At 36.5% G+C, this 16,938-nt stretch overlaps 1 protein-coding gene across 1 annotated transcript; it reads right to left on the reverse strand.

Annotated features, from left to right (window-relative positions):
• Window positions 1-1,897: 1,897 nt before the first annotated feature.
• On the reverse strand, window positions 1,898-15,016 carry b4galt1l (DP-Gal:betaGlcNAc beta 1,4- galactosyltransferase, polypeptide 1, like). The gene is made up of 6 exons (XM_079479174.1): window positions 14,054-15,016; window positions 12,075-12,310; window positions 8,154-8,341; window positions 5,512-5,634; window positions 4,088-4,192; window positions 1,898-3,568 (listed from the first exon to the last, which is right to left on the reverse strand). The coding sequence occupies exons 1-6, from the start codon at window positions 14,391-14,393 to the stop codon at window positions 3,439-3,441; spliced, it is 1,122 nt and encodes a 373-aa protein (XP_079335300.1). The 5' UTR covers window positions 14,394-15,016; the 3' UTR covers window positions 1,898-3,438.
• Window positions 15,017-16,938: the final 1,922 nt, after the last annotated feature.

A 16,938-nucleotide genomic window follows, 5' to 3' on the forward strand; every position in this document is an offset into this window, starting at 1 on the left:
TTGATTCTTACATTTTAAACTATGGCTTTAAAAGAAAAAACAATACAAAATGCAGGGTCCAAGTACTTTTTACTTGATGTTATGAATCTGTCTGTCACAATTTATGGTGAAACTATAGACACCAGTCTACAGATTGTATAACATTAAAGGAATAGTTCACTTTAAAATTAATATTTCATGATAATTCAATTCTGGAAATGTCATGTTCATCATCTGTATATTTGGAAACAAAAGAAGATTTTGAGAAATACTCCGAAACTTCCGCTTGCGTGTGACCTTACCAACGTGATTACGTAGTCGTGGACACGCAACATGGAGGAACCTTGAGGCAGTCCAAGCCATATATTTATGTTTAAAAGGTATTTTTTCTTTGAAAATGACTAATCGTTGACCTTTATTTATCGGCTGGTGCATTATATGGAGGTGACCCCTGGAAAGGTTTCCTCGTAAGCCTTAATTTGTTTTTGACAGAAGAAATAAAGACTTATGAAAAAATTTGGAAATTTTCATTTTAAAGTGAACTACTCCAAGTGAATTAACATTTCTTATATACATGTTCTATCTTATTAAAGGGAGAGTTCATCCAAAAATGAAAATAATTTACGCACGGTCATGTCATTGCAAACATGACTTTCTTTGCATGAAACAAAATAATATATTTTAAAGAATGTTTGTAACCTAACAACGTTGGCCCCAGATTGTATTCCATTGTATTGACACAAAAACACAGTCATATATAATACTACCGCTATATAAATATATCAATTCTTCCTTTGTGTTCCAAATATACAAAGAACATGACATTTCCAGAAATGTTTTAGGATTAAACAGTCTGCCTTTTTCAAATACTGATAATTTTTTTGAAAAGCCAATGGAAGTCATCTATACACACCAATGTTTGAGCTACTTATCATCAGTGTCATGCATTCAAACATTGGGTGAATTCACCATGGTATAACTTTACTTTTCCTTTTCACAAAAGCTTTCATGTAGATCTATCAACATACAACCACACCTAACCTGTGCCTCTATGGAGAAGTGTGGTGTTTTTCATAGAAATGATGTTCTATATAAGCATATCCAGAAATCAGCTTAAACCAAGCAAATACATATGAAACGAACAGGGACGGCGTTATTTTTCTCGAGTGTAATGAGATGCTTGACATTCTAGTCACTATAGAAGGAAGATAAAATGATGGTGGTAAAAACCTGTACCATTACTCCAGTCTCGTGCTGTGGTCAACCAGGAGTTTCATTAGGAAGCAGCAGTTTTGTAAAGCTTGTTCACTCAATATTTGTTTGTCTAAGAACAGCAATGATGTCAAAAACATATTCCTAACTTTATAAGAGTGTACAAGCTCCTCTGCACGGAGCCCAACCTTCAAATCTGATTTTAATAAGGATGTTAATTCACGATATCTAGTCTTAACAGACTACGTTCTTATATACACTCCCTTCTTATAACGTGATAATTCATTTGCATCATTTAAACAGGAACGGCATCCCATGGTTTGACGAGCAGGGCGGGAAGACCTCGTGCCTTTCCCTCACGGCTCTCGTCCTGCCCTGCTACATTCCACCTTCTGCCAATAATCCTGGTACGACGTCCCTTCACAGGGTAAACATTAACGTCAGCAGCAGCAAATGACATGACCACGTTCACATATGACAAAAGATACGTGATCTAATTCAAGGGCAGAAAGTACAGATTAAACTTTATGTTTACGTAAGATAAGAAACGATCTATTAACTACAAATAGGAATTCAAAATGAAGGTCAAATCCCGTGGTTAGGTAAGGGTTAACTTAGTTTGTGTGCATGGAAAATTACAATGACCTGACCAGGTCTTCAGGTTCAGTCTATATCTAATGTTTCACAACACAGTTAAGAGCCAAAGCAAATCAAACACAATTTAATTCTGATTGGGTTCATCACATTACACTTAGGTAAGAGGAACAAAAGCTTCAAAATTAAACAGAAGACGAAAGAGACCGTAAAGACATAAATGCAGAAGAACAATGGTCAACTAAAGGGTTGTTGTAAAGACTGCTACATTTATTAAAGAATTAACTAAAAGAACATAGTTATGTGCTGGCTCTTAAACAAAGACCATTGTCCAAAGTGATTTAAACATCGCTTTAAATGAACTACAAGAAAAGAGCAGTAAAGGCCAAAGACTACTTGTCTAAGCATTTTGCTTTGACTTGAGCTGCTAATCTCTTCTGTTTGCAAGGTTGCGCCGTGTGGACAGGTCGTTTTCTTTCCTAGTGCAAGAGTTTTTATAAGGCATGAGAGAGCTTAAGATGGAAAGAAAATCTATGGGCCTTTTGGGGTGGTCGGCATGGAGGGAAAAAATCCCTCACATTTGGCTGTTCGACTTAAAACATTCAGTACGTTGTGAACGGTTGAGCAGCACTCGAAAAGCGCACAAGCAAACAGCTGAGATATGCTTGCTTCACGCCATTTTGGTTTCAGATTTGAGAAACAAACATTATACATGAAAGGGAAAAAAACATGATCAACGAAGGCCCCCAAAGTCATCAATGGCTTCATTTCGTCAGTACAGTAGACTGCTTGAATATATTTGTGCCCTTATGCAACCTCTGGAGGTTTCATTGTGCAATAAAGGACTGAAATCAAAAACATTGATTTGATATCCCTCCAAAAACCCAATTATAACACCTCAATATTAAGAACATAAACAGAAGAGAAAAATCGACTTATTTAAGATCATATGGCTGCCACTCCAGTGCTCCAGCAGAGACGATTATTGACCCATTATGCATCAAGCACCCGGAAGAAGATAAACCCAAAGCCAGTACATTCAGACATCTCATCTCTAACAAGACAGATGTCATTTAAAAAGGCTCCGCAAGTAACACATACTTGGTACAGCAATGGAGAAAAATCTATAATATAAAATAACATATCTTAATGCCAGTTGGTATGCGAGTACATGCCTATAGACCATCCACAGCTCGAAGTTTTATTGCATTGCTTACCTTTCAGATCAACAGACTCAATTTATAAAATATTCTCACATAGCATGATTTCAGAACAACAAAGAATTTCACACACACAGCATCTCACAATCTTCACATGTCCCGAAACGGGAACTTCTTCATCACTTTGATGACCCGCTGAAATCAAGTGGCTCAAGAGGTCTTTTCTTTCAACAGAAGTGTATGAACAAGTTCGATCCATCAGTTAAACCTTAAAGTCGCTATTTTTCTGCTGAACATTATTTTAGTCTCTGGGTACAAAGGTTTAGATCGTTGTTTTCAGCATCACATGTGCAAAGATGGCAAAACAATTCAAAGCACTGAAGTCTTGATAAGAAATATAGAATCCACTTTGAAACTCATCTCTGAGAAGGCACATTTGGTTTTCTACAGCCAGTGTTGCTGCTTAACGCAGTGTTGGGTCTAAATATAGAAATCACAGTTTCCCAACATCCACTGTGATTTTGGTGAACAGCTGGTCCTTTTCCACTTTAACAACTTCATATGTTAATGAATTGATTCCGTCTTTGGCCATTGTGTCCCTTGTGTGAGATATCCGGTCAAACCTGCGACAGAAAAAAAAAAACATTACCAGTGGGGCTACATACAACCTATTAAATCGTACAAAAATACGTTTCTTGTTTAAAGAACGGTCTACATTTACTCACCCTGCAGTTATTCCAAATCTGTATATATTTCTTGTACCAAACAGTTTTCTGCCACCATTGACTACCAAAATTGATTTATAAATGTACTGTTGAACACAAAAGATTTTCTGAAGAATGCAAAGCAAACATTTCTGGGACACTTTTGACTACCACTGTAATTCTTCCTACTATGGTAGTCAATCGTGGCCAAGAACTGTTTTGTTACAATCATTCTATAAAATATGAGTTTCTGTTCATCAGAACAAAAATAAATTTACACAGATTTGGCATATCTCGAAAAGTTCTGTCTTTCTATAAATCACAAAATTACATGGCTGCAAAGTGGAAACTGTGATGCAACTTGCCCTTTGAGATTATCAGAGCGCTTACACATTTACTAAAAGCTCTGAAGGATTGGACCAAAAGCTCTGACTGTACCTCTGAGGATTGGGGTCGTTTTTTTTGTCTCTCTCATGACGGATCATTCTACACCTGCCAATCATGCTGTCGGGTCTTGATATGGACATCCCTTTAGAGCTGAGCCTGTTAAAACGGAGTTAATATCAGATCCAATGTACATACGTTAAGCAAACACAAATGACAAATCTAGTTTAAAGGTCACATGCTCAGCAGGATGTGCTTTTTCCTGTACAGTACAATGCAGGTGGTGTTATTACTAAAAGGGAAGCACTGTACCCTTCTTCACAAGCAGATCTCATATTGTTCATATTGCGTGTGGCACGTGCCTTTAAATTAAGTGAATCATAAATAGGGTCTGTTCAAATCCCTCACCCTATGCTTTCTGTACCAAGCGTCACTAATAAATACACACAGTGATGTCTTAAAGGGATAGTTCACACATAAAACCCTAATGTCATTTCAAGCCAGTTTGATTTTCTTTCTTCCGCAAAACACAAAATGTTTTAAAAAACGTTGGCAACCAAACAACATTGACCCCCACTGACCACCAATGTACAGAAACAAAGCCCTCAGGGCATGTCTTAATCTCTACATTTGCTTTTTACAGAAGAAACAGGTTTTGATCATATACAGGTTTTGAATGCTATGAGGGTGAATAAATGATGATAGAATTGAATATTTTTAGGTAACCCATCCCTTTAACATGTGCGCATACAAAGCTTTGGTGCATACAGATTCACTTTCGGGCCAAAGATAAAACTAGAATTAGAAGTGAAACATGTAAAACAAGATACAAAGAACAACGTTTTCTTTCAATATTGCACATTGGCGAAACAACATGCATTAAAACAGGCATTAGGTTACCACCATAGACTTCTTCTGTTTGTGCAAATGATAAGGTTTATCTGGCCTCTCTACTGGTGACAGAATGCTTTTTATCACTCTGCCGTTAGGAACACAAACCCAGATAGGAAAACAAACACTGTTTGTGAAACCGGAAATTGTGCTGGCCACTTTAGTAATAATTTCAAATGGATACTTCACCAGAACATGAACATTCTGCCATCCTTTACTCACCCTCATGTCATCCTAAACCTGTATGACTTTCTTCTGTTGAACACAACAGAAGATATTTGGAAGAACGTTGGTTAACCAAACAACACAGAGCCACATTATTAATATATACATACATATCCTTCTTACAGAAGAAAGAGTCATACACAGATTTTAAATCTCATGAAGGTGAATAGAGGGACTTTATCTGAATGTTACCTATCCCTATAAGCATGTAGTACAAAGCTGTGTATAATGCTTCTCATTGTGCAATGCTATGCACACAACAACAGGAAGTGTGACTCTTGTATACAGGTCCCTAAGCAGAATTAACATTTCCGGCTTATTGGGCCAGTTTTCCTCGACTTGAAGCTAAAAAGGGTTTAAACCTGTTAAAAATGTCGTCATCTTCTCCTCCCCAGCCCCAATAGTTGTTCGGAAAACCGTTGATCTTAAGATACTGGCCTTTGCTGAGAGACGACACACCACCGAAGTACTGCGTGTACGGTAACCTGTCAAGGACAGAGAGAGAGATTCAAGACCCAGGGGTACTGTTGTGCGTTGTGAGATGGTTGCTATAGTCGGTGCTGAAGCAAATACAGCTCAATGTTTCTCCGCGGGGAAACGGCTGCGTTTCTGTGATGAGAATTGGCAGGGGGGTGATTGTGAACGTATAAACATCTCCTACAAAGTTTGAGTGTGAGATGTGCAGATGTCTATGAAATCATGAGAAAGGACCTGCATTTTGTATGTTTGGGTGAAATATCGAGATGGGTATTTTTAAACGTTACGACGTGGATGTACATTCAGATTATGCAAACAAGCAGTGTTAGAAGAAAACAACATATGTTGAATTCAAGCCCCAAGAGGACGACGAGGCAAAACGGCATGCAAAAATCAGACTCCTTGCATACTCGCAACAAAAGACCTGTCTCATACATTTCCCATAGATTTTACATACTTGACCATGATTCACATATTGTTCCCTTTTCCTTAAGATTAGTTTTTACATAACCACCTGTAAACAAATGCTGTGTCTGTTAGAAGTTAATGAGTAAACAGAGTTTTCTGCAGTAGGTTCTGGTTTTCCTAGACTTTCATCCGCACAGTGAAATTACAAAATGACTTCCAGATGTTTTCAAAGTTTTCTGGGAAAAACCAGCCGCTCAGCTACAACATGTCACGCTAACAGCGCTGAATATTGTTACGGTCTTTTAAAAGACCTACCAACAAATGTTACAAAAGAACAACGCAACTGCTTCAGTGTGTGGTGCTTTCCAACCATAACTTTATCATATGTCATTTCCTCATTACACACTGTAAATACAAAATCAAACATGCATCATGCTTGCATTACATTTGAAGCATGTGCTGGAGGCTTGATGTCTTACAAGCTACAGTTTTGCTCCAGACCACTGAGGTTTCAAAGGGCTCTAATCTGACACATGTGTGATGTCACTAGAATATTCCCATGTAATACTAACTACTGTAATAACTCATCGGTTAGTGCACTTCTTTCCAATCGACTTACATTCTTATTACAGGGACATATATAGAAATATAAAAATATTGTCAATATTGAAAGCACTGCAGTTAATTTTTGGGGGGGGCTACAAATGGCTGACTAATAGACATTATATGATGCAATCCGTAACTTTTGCCTCAATGACCACATCTGTTTGAATTTAAATTACAACAAGGCATAAAGTAAAGTTTAATTTTATGTTGTTAAATAAATAAATGTACATCTAACGTGCACATCTCTCTAAATCGTACCTGAAAGCTCAATTTATAAACCACCATTATGGGGCCGTTTCCCAGACAAGGCTTAAAGGAGTTGTTCACTTTCTGCATACATTTCATGATAATTTACTCACCCCTGTCGTCATCAAAGATGTTTATGCGTTTTTTTCTTTAGTCGAAAAGAAATTAAGGTTTTGATGAAAACATTCCAGGATTATTCTCCTTATAATGGACTTCAATGGACTCCAAACAGTTGAAGATCAAAACTACAGTTTGAATGCAGGTTCAAAGGGCTTTAAACGATACCAGACAATGAATAAGGGTCTTATCTAGGGTCATTTAAAAAAAAAAAAAGACTGCATATACTTCATAAACACAAATGCTTGCCATATTTTGTTCTACAAAGCGCGCTCACGATTTCACGTAATACATTTTGTAAACGTCGTTTGCCTTAGTATTAGCACGTTCAACTTGTTATCACGGACTCGGTTCTTCCACTTAACGTAATTACGTGAAGTCGTGAGCATGCTTTGCAGAACAGAGCAAGGCAAGCATTTGTGTTTATAAAGCATATACATTTGATTTTCTTTTTTAAATGTTTGATCGTTTCGCTAGATAAAATCCTTATTTATCGTCTGGTATCGTTTAAAGCTGCACTGAAACTGTAATTTTGATCTTCAACTGTTTGGAGTCCATTGAAGTCCACTATATGGAGAATAATCCTGGAATGTTTTCATCAAACATTTTAATTTCTTTTGGACTAAAGAAAAAAATACATAAACATCTTGGATGACAACAGGATTGAGTAAAATCTTGTTTTTTTGTTAGGTATGTTTGTAGAAACTACTTAAATCCTAATTTTACGAAGATTTAGTCCTGGTTTAAAATAATCCCTGTCTGGGAAACCACCCCCTCAAGTTTACTGATCGCTTATTTTTGTTTATTTTAACCAGAAGAAATTACACATTGCAGCCTTCACATTGAATAAATGACTAATAATTACTAAAAATCTAAAACCTTTGTAGGCAATTTTGGACTATATAAATTCAATTAAACCTAAAATATTTCAGTCTTAATCAGATATTACCATAATAATATGAATATATTTTATATAAAAAATATTTTTATCTTTATAATATTTTACTTCACAATGCACTGTCAATATTTTTACACTTAGGTATAACAAAATGTTTGTTTTTTAGAACATATAAAAAACGCAATAATGTTTATCATAAACAATGTAATTTAATCATTAGACAAGACACCAGTAAAACATTTTATAAAATACCTGAAGCTGAACTTGTCCATCGACACAGACAGATGCCTGGGTTGATTGAAGCACTTGTATATGTTACGGTCATCCATGGGAATAAGGTCAACATCACTGAAGACAAAACAGTCATAGTCATACTCTTTCATGGCCTCCTTGAAACCAATGTTGAGGAGTTTGGCACGGTTGAACATCCCATCACCATCCTGCCAATAAGAGAGGAGAACTTGAATAAAAGGTCAGTAGACGATACTCAACTGCAAATTCTGCATTTTATGATTGCAAAGAAAATAAATGCAAAGGGTTTAACCCTCAAAGTTTCTGAATTACAAACATTTTTACAGTTAAGGCCTGTTCACAATGCGTGTGAATAAAAATCAACTTGTAACTTTAATGTAGTTTTTTTTTAAATAAATATTTTATTTGATCAAAATGGCATAGAATAGTGCGCGATTTGGGACGCAACTAAAATAATGAGAAATACATGGCAATCCACTCAAACAATTCTTAAAGCGCCTTACACAGTGTTTCCATAAGAAATATTAATTTTACTGTAGTATTAAATATTTTTGTGAAAACTAAAGTTAAAAGTTTTTTTAAGACTTTAAGAATTATTTTTGTGAAAACAAAGTCTCACATTTCAAAGCGACACGTCTCAAGCAGTCATTCATATCTTATGGCTGGATCTGGGACTTTGGCTCATGGTTAATAGACGTTGTTCCTGTCGGGAGGCCCACCTGTCCCTAATCTAAATAGCATTACTGCAGCACTTGAGCTTGTGCAATGAAATTTAATGACAGCGGAACCTCAGGGGGGCCGAGCAATCTGTTAACCCCTCGCACGCCCCACAGACAGTAGCCATACAGTGCTTCATTACACAGGAAAACTCAACAAACTAAGGTGTCCTTGTTCTAGCAGAGTAGAGGACATCCACGATTGACGTGGAAGATGTGGCCTCACGGCGGGGTTAAAAGAACCACATCATTTTGTTCTCCAGCGAGCTTTTCAGTAGACATAATGTGCTGGTTTCACATGTCAACGCCAAGATCTGATCATCAGACTGTTGTGTCTCGCCCGAGGATTCCAAAGAACGAAGAAGAGATTTTGACTCTTGAGGAATCAAAATACAAAGATGTGAAAAGCTTCCTTGTTCAGATAGGGTTGATTTATGTGGCCGAAACAGAAGCACGTTGTTGAGAATAAATACACAAATAGTATGCAAAATAAACAATAAATCAATTCAAGAGTAAACTTAGATAAAGGAAATGAAATAAAAAGTTTAGATTAGATATGTACTCCAATAGTGCTTTTGCAACAGGAAATCTAGCTATTTTTGGCACAAGAGTTGCCATCCATGGGAAAATAATACACGAAGAGAGGTGCGAAAACTAAAGAAGAAAATGTCAGACAAAACAAGATAATCCAACGTTACCATTCGTCAGATGCAGCCAGCGAAGTGGACCATGATTGGCCAGAAAAAGAGCAAGCAGACGTCTCACCTTTTCCCGAGAGCAAAGCCCTCTGACGTGCATAAAAGGGGTTCGGTTTGGACAGGGTGAGGGAAAGGAATGTAGGATGAAAGGGATGAAAAAATAAATGCAAGGTGCAAAGAAAAGAAGAGGGTGACAGAGAAAAAGCAGGAGAGAAATTAGAAAGAACAATTAGGCAACACTTTAGAAACAATCAGGTCCTCAAGAGCCTCCCGATGACCACACAAAGATGTTTTTAATCCAAACTCACACATAATGATACACATTAGTCTTGTCTTTTGTTTAAGATTCACAAAGCACTGAAATAGATCGAACAGAACTGCCTCTCCGTCTCACCTATTACTGCAGACTTTGTCATGGGAAGATAATGAATGACTATAGTAAAACGTCCACATTGTCAAAAAGAATGATTCGTTGTTTTCTAAGAGAACGTCCAACAGCATACTCGCAGCTGCTTTCTCTACAACATTCAGGGGAACTACTGTGTAATGTTATACGTAACCTGGTTTCTAACTGCATTTTTCTGAAGCAGGAAATAATATAAAAACAGCTTGAGCTGTGTGGCGTGACTGTATATAGCCTACTGGTGAAACTCCGGCAAAAAGCTGTAAACAAATAACAATACTGCAGTTAATGTGGCTCATGCATACAATTTCTAAAATGATTTTTCATTTAAAACAGAAAGCTACAGAAGACTGCAGTGGATATTCTGTGACAAGATAATGTGAATGAGGTCAGTAAATAATAAATTAGATTAAACGTTTGTGTTCTAGGGAAATACAGCAGAACACTTCACACCAAAAATTTCCAAAATTTGTGTATCGAGTTCCCTATTCTTGTATTATTAATCAACTTCAATTGGTATATACTGATATAGCCTGTTGAGTGAGTCGAATGGTTACAGGAAAATAATACAATCAAACAGAGTGTATGTATTCATCATAACTCCCTGTAATAAAGTTTGCTAAAATTTGTTTGATGCAGACATGCATGTTTAGAAGTGGGATTCTACAGACTGCTTGTGGCATCCTCTGGATTTCTTATTCATCAACGTTATTTTTAAATCTATGCATTTGGTGAATGCCTCTATCCAAAGCAGTGGCGATCCGTGACACCACTTCAGGGCAAGCAGTAATGTGAAGTTCGGCAAAACATGTATTTAGCCAGTCATGTGTGTGGTGTGTCATGTCAAAATACATGCCTGCTGCAGTTGCGTCGAAAGTGTTTATGATAAAATAGACGCTTATGTTCACAAGATGCTGGCAAGACGCTCGCTTAAAACTTCTATTTGATTAAACATGAGACTAAGGGAGTATCTAGCAAACATGAGAATCTCTTTTATCATAAACCCTTTTGACGCGTCAGCAGCATGCAAGTATTCTGACATGATGAGCGATGCACATAGGTTCACCTGACGCGCCGAACACATATTTTGACACGACTCGCCAGTTACATGATGCGCTGAACACATATTTTTTATTCGTGCTTCCCCTAAAGAGAAGGCACCGATCGCCACTGATCCAAAGTGACTTTCACTGCATTTAGCGCATGCAATGCATTTTACCAGCATGCGTGTTTCCTGGGAATTCAACTAAATTCTCTACTAACTGAGCTACAGGAACAAGGATGGAATCTTGAATATATTAGAAGAGGTTTTGTCAGCGTATTTAATGTTAAAGTCTTGAAAAGGCTGCCCAAACTTTTTCTAAAGTGTCCAAACATACCTCATCACAGCAGCTTTACATTTGAGAGAACAAAAGAGCTAAGCAATGTAAACAATTACTATTGTTTGCTTGAAAGGTAACCATTCATTACATTTGACCAACATAAGCCACACTATTAGCATTTCTATTTGCCCAAAAGCTAGGTGTATCTTTGGGTACGGTGTGAAAGACAAACAAGATACGCCAGAGTTTATAGTTGCATTCTATCAGTCTATTCAATTTCTCTAGTCGAAAACATATATTTAGTAGAGTCAATATTTAGTTACTGTGAATCTGTTGACGACAGTGACTCATTTCATGAACAAAATCGAACATCAAGTGTGTACCATTAAAGTTTATGACTCGAAATACAATGGACAAATTGTGTCGAGCACTTTTAGGATACATTTATAGTGCTTTTTGTCATTTTAGACCAGCTGTAGTCATCAAATCCTTTCATGATATAGAAAAGACTGGACAGGATATTCTTCAAAAATGCTTCAGTTTCACAAGAGTAAGCCATACGAAAAAAGACATGGGAGTAAATTATCGCAAACTTTCAATTTTGGGTGAGCTGCTGTTTCTATGAAATGCTCAACCAAACCACACTGCAACCTATGACTCACAGACATCAGTCTGCAGCGGAGGCCGTTGAACCTGTGTAATGGCAGATCAGGCATTTGTGACAGCTTCAAAGGGTCAAAGATTGCTACAATCTGTTTTACTGCGCTAGTGCAAATACCAACCTGATTGATGACATAAACGCCGTAATCTAGTTGCTGGCGCTGTAGGATGGGGTGCAGGTAATAAAGCCAGAACTTTAGGTGCTCGTCTCGGTTTCTGAAGGGGATGATCATGGCCACTTTCTGCTGGGCGATGCAGTCTTTGGGTTTAAACCGCCCGCCCGGCTGCAACACTTGATTTTCACTTCTCACGAGATCCAAGGTGACCGGGTCAGAAAACTCAATCCGGAGCGGACCCACTATTGACAACAAAAACACAATGGATGTACTTTAAATGGAGATAAGCGTCAACAAACATACATTCTGTGTATCTCTGTTTTAATGACATAATGGCTCATTAACCGGTATTAGAGATTTTTAGCATCAGTGTATTAATTCTGTTGGATATCTTTTTTTGTATTCTTCTAGACATCAATGAAATTTGAATGAAGAAGATATCTCAACAATGTCATAGATTTGCAAAGTCTGAACAAATGTCAATAATATTGAAAATTATTATTTGAACATTTCTCAACAAATGTACCCAAATCCAGATTATTATACCTCTACAACTTCCACTCGTTTTAAAGCTCCATACTAGTATTTTACAACAAACTTATTTGTTTCGTTTTTTATTTCTCCTAAATTATTTTAGGATAAAACTATGAGACCAAGTTGATACTTTTAATGAAACAACTGAGAGCTCAAATCTCCTGAAGGAAGAACTTCTGAGCAATAACATCTCCCATTAGGTTCCCCAGTGTTTGTTCCCAAAATGAATAACAACATTGTCAATGAATAACATGACTTTCACATGTCAATGTGCATTCTGTGCGTGTTTGTTTAGTTTTGTGTGCAGTGCACCACGGAAAACCTCACAATGCACTTAACCTCAAATATAGCTGTTTACCCATTCTCATTATTATTCATCACACCTGAGAGGTCTGTATCCAATTACATTATCACACTATAACAGCAGCAGCACTACAACACCGACTGACAGAAGAGAATAATGGGGGGATGGAATAAGTGTGTAACGCAACACTTCAAGACCATTTGCTAAACAGGGGTCTAAAGATTGGGACACGTCAACAATAAATCATCAACAGCAGATAAATTGAATTCAACCAAGGCACTTATGCAAGAGATCAGCCAAACTCACAACAAATGTTACACAGAGGGGCAAACGTTAATATGCACAGCTGCAAAAACATGCCTTTGTTTTTGGAATATGGTTAGAGAAAACACAGTGACAGATTTTCTTCGGAAACACAACGCCGTGCTCAAGATGAAAAATGTTGACGTATTAAAATGAGCAAGTTTTATTTACATGCATTCAAAGCAGCTTACAATGCATATAATCTTTGCATTTTAGTGTGTTCCTTACCCAACCCATAATTGACGTGTTGCAAATGCAATGCTGTACCAAAGCGAAACGAACATTTCCCCCCAAAATGAAATGTTGGTCATCATTTACTCACAGTCATGGTACTACAAACCCACATGACATTTGATCTTTTGCAACACAAAATGGTGGTTTGACAGCTTTAGTAGCCTAAACCTTCAAGACTCACAACCGTTTTTCCTTTTTCGGTGGGCTACTAGTTCTTTAAAGTGCGTTTAAAGTGTTTAAAGGACACTGCCAGCTCCATTGTTTGGATAGAAATAAGGTGTCAATTCTTAAATATTCACAAAAATATTGTAATTCAGTGTGCCACTGAAAGTAGCCTCAGCTCCCATTCATTTGTTTTGCTATAGAAAAAAGGGGTTTAAAAAAAATGTTGTATTCACATTTTCATTTAGGGGTTACTATCACTTTAAACACAATGTGCCACTAACAAAAAAGTTAAGTCCCCATTTACTTTTATTGTATAAAAAAGAGAATTATCAAAACTTGCAATATTCAAAACAGAGTTTAACATTTGGGGGAACTATTATCTACAGCAGGATTTGTTTACGAAGACAGACATTGATCTTTTTAAACAAGCTTCCAATGTTCTCACCCAGTCGAGGTGGATCGTCAGGACATGTTTCCAGCTTCTTCTCAGTCTTTGTGACATTAGAGACGGATGGTGGTGTGGACTCCTCTGTGGAGACCCTCTGCTCGGTCAGTTTTCTGTGGATCTGTGGCGTTTGCTGGTTTTGCACGAAGGTTTGTCTTGAATCCGAGTTTCTAACGTAATATACCACAGTGACAAAAATGTGCAGGAAACAAAGAAGCACCACCAGAGAACAAGTCCTGTTAAGAAGACTAAAATTCAAAGATGAATCGCGCATTGTAGAAATCCTGTATAAGGCCGTTAAGTGAAACTTTGTAACGTTATTAAAGAAACAAAGTCGCATTAAGTGTTACAACACGAATCTGCCAATTTCTGTGTCATATGTCATAGGCCTTTTGGTAACATTGTAACAACTAACCCACTTAATAACAAGGCAAGACCCTGTCATGTGTTGATATAAACTCTGTGTACGTTTACTAGGAACCCGTATAGTGAACAAACACATCTCAAATGAGGTCAACACATTTTTAATTATTCATCAGCTTCGCTTAGTGATCCGCTATATTCGTTTCATTTTTCCGTGATCTAAAACGTTTAAAAAACTAAAACTATACAAAAAAAATCGTGGATACGCTAAAGTTTTAACGAAGTTCTGGATCACGATGAACGTTTCAACGTGTGTGACGCGGAAAAGCAAGTCCGTTATAAAGTTTACTACAGCAGCCTCGCGACGACAAAAAAAGCAAGACTTTCAGATCCAAACGAAGTTAAACTTCATATGGAAAAAAGTCCCATAGATTTTCTGTAGATTGTTTCGTAAGGATCCAAGATAGTTTTATCCGAGGTCTGGATAAGTTTCCGGGCAGTTAACCAGCAGCCGAGAAGCCAGTCCTGAACGATCAGCGCCGGAGAGAGTCGAGCCCCGCCTGTGCGCTGCTGTGCGTGCGCAAGTCGCTGATCTATATAAACTCTGCACGCCGATCACGCAACATTTATGGTTTGCGGATCAGTGAATCGGCGCAGGCGTCATCATAGGAAGCCAGCCACAGTTGGAAGAAATTAAATAATTGCAAAATAGTATAGAAGAGTTAAACAAGAATGGCAAAAACAAAGTATTTATGAATTTCCAAGTTATATAGACATTTATTTATACAATTGGTATTTTAGATATAAATATGCGTTTGCTGGCAGTGCAATGATAAAAATATAGTAATTATTTAAAATAAGGTTTTACATTATTTTGAGTGTCAGAGAGACAACTATGGCCCATTTCTTATTTCACAACACAGATTATGGAAATGACCAGTGTGGTCACATTATTCTTTTGTAGATCTTTATCGCTCTCTTTTGGTTACAAAGAACTTTTACTAGTCCAATATGTTCTACAAACTAAATACGCTAAATCCCTCATAATATGTCAATCTGGTGACATCAACAGATGTATGTGAACAGAAATGTTTTGTTTATTGATGAGTGGTGGCAGAAAGGCATATGGTCGCTAACATATGTAATGGACAATGTTGGAAATATACTAAGTCATGCTTTTTGTGGCAAATACAATCCAAGTTGCTCCTCTAAAAGGTATTATCAAGAATATACCATTACCAATGTTTACATTAGTAAGAGAACATTTTAAATATTTAATGATAATACATAAACTACAAGAACTTATTGTAGAAAATGTAAGTTTTGTTGACAGAAAATGTTCTAACAAATTCTTAATAGACTGTTTAGTACAGCATTGTTTCCCAGGACCGGTATTGAGAAATTATATTTTTCATCATTATGAGAAGAAAGATGTGTGTAAAAAAGTTTCTTTCATTTCCCAATAATCCTTAATGTAAAGAGGTGCATTTTAGAATTCTGAATCATATATAGCCAACAAAATAATGTTTGAGAGTAAGATTTAATGTTGGGGATTCAAATTAATGTCAAATATGCAAGGTAGAGATAGAAACGGTTGAACACTTATTTGTTCAGTGCAATTTGGTAACCGTTGAACAAAGAATACCTGTTAGGCTGATACTGTCGTGGGAACTTGTTAAGTTTGGACTATTAATTAAGGATAAAGGGGTATATTTCATAATTAACAATGTGTTGCTTCTTTGTAAATTGTAAAGTTGTAAATTGTATATACACAAATGTAAATTTTTCAAAAATCCTCCACGGTTATTGGCTTTCAAGGAGGAATTCAGAGTATATTTAAAGACAGTGAAAAGGATGAAAAGCCCTAAAGCAGTGTATTTGTACCCCTCATTGAAAGATTTTGGTTTTTATAATTTGAATAACTTCCTTTATAATTTGAATAACTTCCTACTCCCCTACTTTGTTTATTCTATTGTTTGTTTATTTTTATTACATTTTTTCATTGTACTTACTGATTGGAATGATATGAATATTGTGTTGTAATATTTGTTTGTAAGCTCAGGTTGTTTGTGAATTTTAAACTATGAATGCCTTTTTTGTCAATGTTCTACGGTAATACAAAATAAATAAATAAATAAAAAATACGCTAAACCGTCGCCCCCCAGTGGGCCGTAGAGGTATTGCAGTAATTCGTCACCTGGGCTGAATGTTATAGCAATACATTCGTGAACTGGCTGTAACGTCTGATACACACATTTATATATAAATAGTATGCAGTGATATAGATTTAAAAAATATATATATTTTATATACTTACTGTTATCAGAATTTAATTTGCAAATGTTATATATATATAGAGCAGATAATTATTAAGAAATCCCTTCTAATTATTTATAAATAATAATACATTTCTGTAAAGACCATCTACTTTATAATGTATTTATTTGTATTCTATTATGCTGTTTTTACTACCGAGACAAATAAATAAACAAACTAAATAAATAAGGAGGATATGGTGACTT

The sequence above is a fragment of the Barbatula barbatula genome (genome assembly GCF_947034865.1).
Source record: "Barbatula barbatula genome assembly, chromosome: 18".
Lineage (NCBI taxonomy): Eukaryota > Metazoa > Chordata > Actinopteri > Cypriniformes > Nemacheilidae > Barbatula > Barbatula barbatula.

Excerpts from the sequence above, each read along its gene's own strand:
- b4galt1l (XM_079479174.1), bottom strand. The coding sequence starts at position 14,393 with ATGCGACTTTGTTTCTTTAATAACGTTACAAAGTTTCACTTAACGGCC. Across the intron at positions 8,342-12,074 it reads GCGTTTATGTCATCAATCAG|GATGGTGATGGGATGTTCAA; the intron begins GTTGGTATTTGC and ends TCTTATTGGCAG. Across the intron at positions 5,635-8,153 it reads ATGGACAAGTTCAGCTTCAG|GTTACCGTACACGCAGTACT; the intron begins GTATTTTATAAA and ends TGTCCTTGACAG.